Here is a 917-nt window from a genome sequence, read left to right on the forward strand (position 1 = left end):
CGACCGACCCGGCCGGGCCTCCTTCCCGATGGCTCCCCCCGGCGGCCCCCACAGCGACTGCTCCCACATCATTGATCACAGCCACATCCCCGAATTCGAGGTGGCCCTCTGGATCAAGATCACCCTCATCCTGGTGAACCTGCTCATCTTCGCGCTGGGCATCCTGGGCAACAGCGTCACCATCCGCGCCACCCAGGTGCTGCAGAGGAAGGGCTACCTGCAGAAGGAGGTGACGGACCACATGGTGAGCCTGGCCTGCTCCGACATCCTGGTCTTCCTCATCGGCATGCCCATGGAGTTCTACAGCATCATCTGGAACCCGCTGAGCACGCCGGGCTTCGCGCTGTCCTGCAAGCTGCACAACTTCCTGTTCGAGGCCTGCAGCTACGCCACGCTGCTGCACGTGCTCACGCTCAGCTTCGAGCGCTACGTGGCCATCTGCCACCCCTTCCGCTACAAGGCCGTGTCCGGGCCCTGCCAGGTGAAGCTGCTCATCGGCTTCGTCTGGGTCACCTCCGCCCTGGTGGCCCTGCCGCTGCTCTTTGCCATGGGCGTGGAGTACCCGCTGATGCCCGTGCACAACCACCGGGGCCTCTCTTGCAACCGCACGCTCACCCGCCACCACGAGCGGCCCGAGACCTCCAACATGTCCATCTGCACCAACCTCTCCGGCCGCTGGACCGTGTTCCAGTCCAGCATCTTCGGCGCCTTCGTGGTCTACCTCGTGGTCCTGGTCGCCGTGGCCTTCATGTGCTGGAACATGATGCAGGTGCTGAGGCGGAGCAGGCAGGGCACGCTGGCCGCCGAGGGGCAGCAGGAGCGGCTGCGCAAGTCGGAGAGCGAGGAGAGCAGGGCGGCCAGGAGGCAGACCATCCTCTTCCTGAGTGAGTCCCCGTGGAGGGCAGCCTGGGAGCACC

General features: G+C 65.8%; 1 protein-coding gene across 1 annotated transcript in view; it reads left to right on the forward strand.

Moving 5' to 3' along the window:
• Window positions 1-6: 6 nt before the first annotated feature.
• GPR39 (G protein-coupled receptor 39) overlaps window positions 7-917 on the forward strand; it is a 4,359-nt gene continuing 3,448 nt past the window's right edge. Inside the window, exon 1 of the mRNA XM_015562504.1 lies at window positions 7-894. Within this exon, the coding sequence (XP_015417990.1) occupies window positions 29-894 (866 nt within the window). The 5' untranslated portion in view covers window positions 7-28. The remainder of the gene's footprint in view (window positions 895-917) is intronic.

This window comes from Myotis davidii, unplaced genomic scaffold (genome assembly GCF_000327345.1).
Source record: "Myotis davidii unplaced genomic scaffold, ASM32734v1 scaffold897, whole genome shotgun sequence".
Taxonomy (NCBI): Eukaryota; Metazoa; Chordata; class Mammalia; order Chiroptera; family Vespertilionidae; genus Myotis; species Myotis davidii.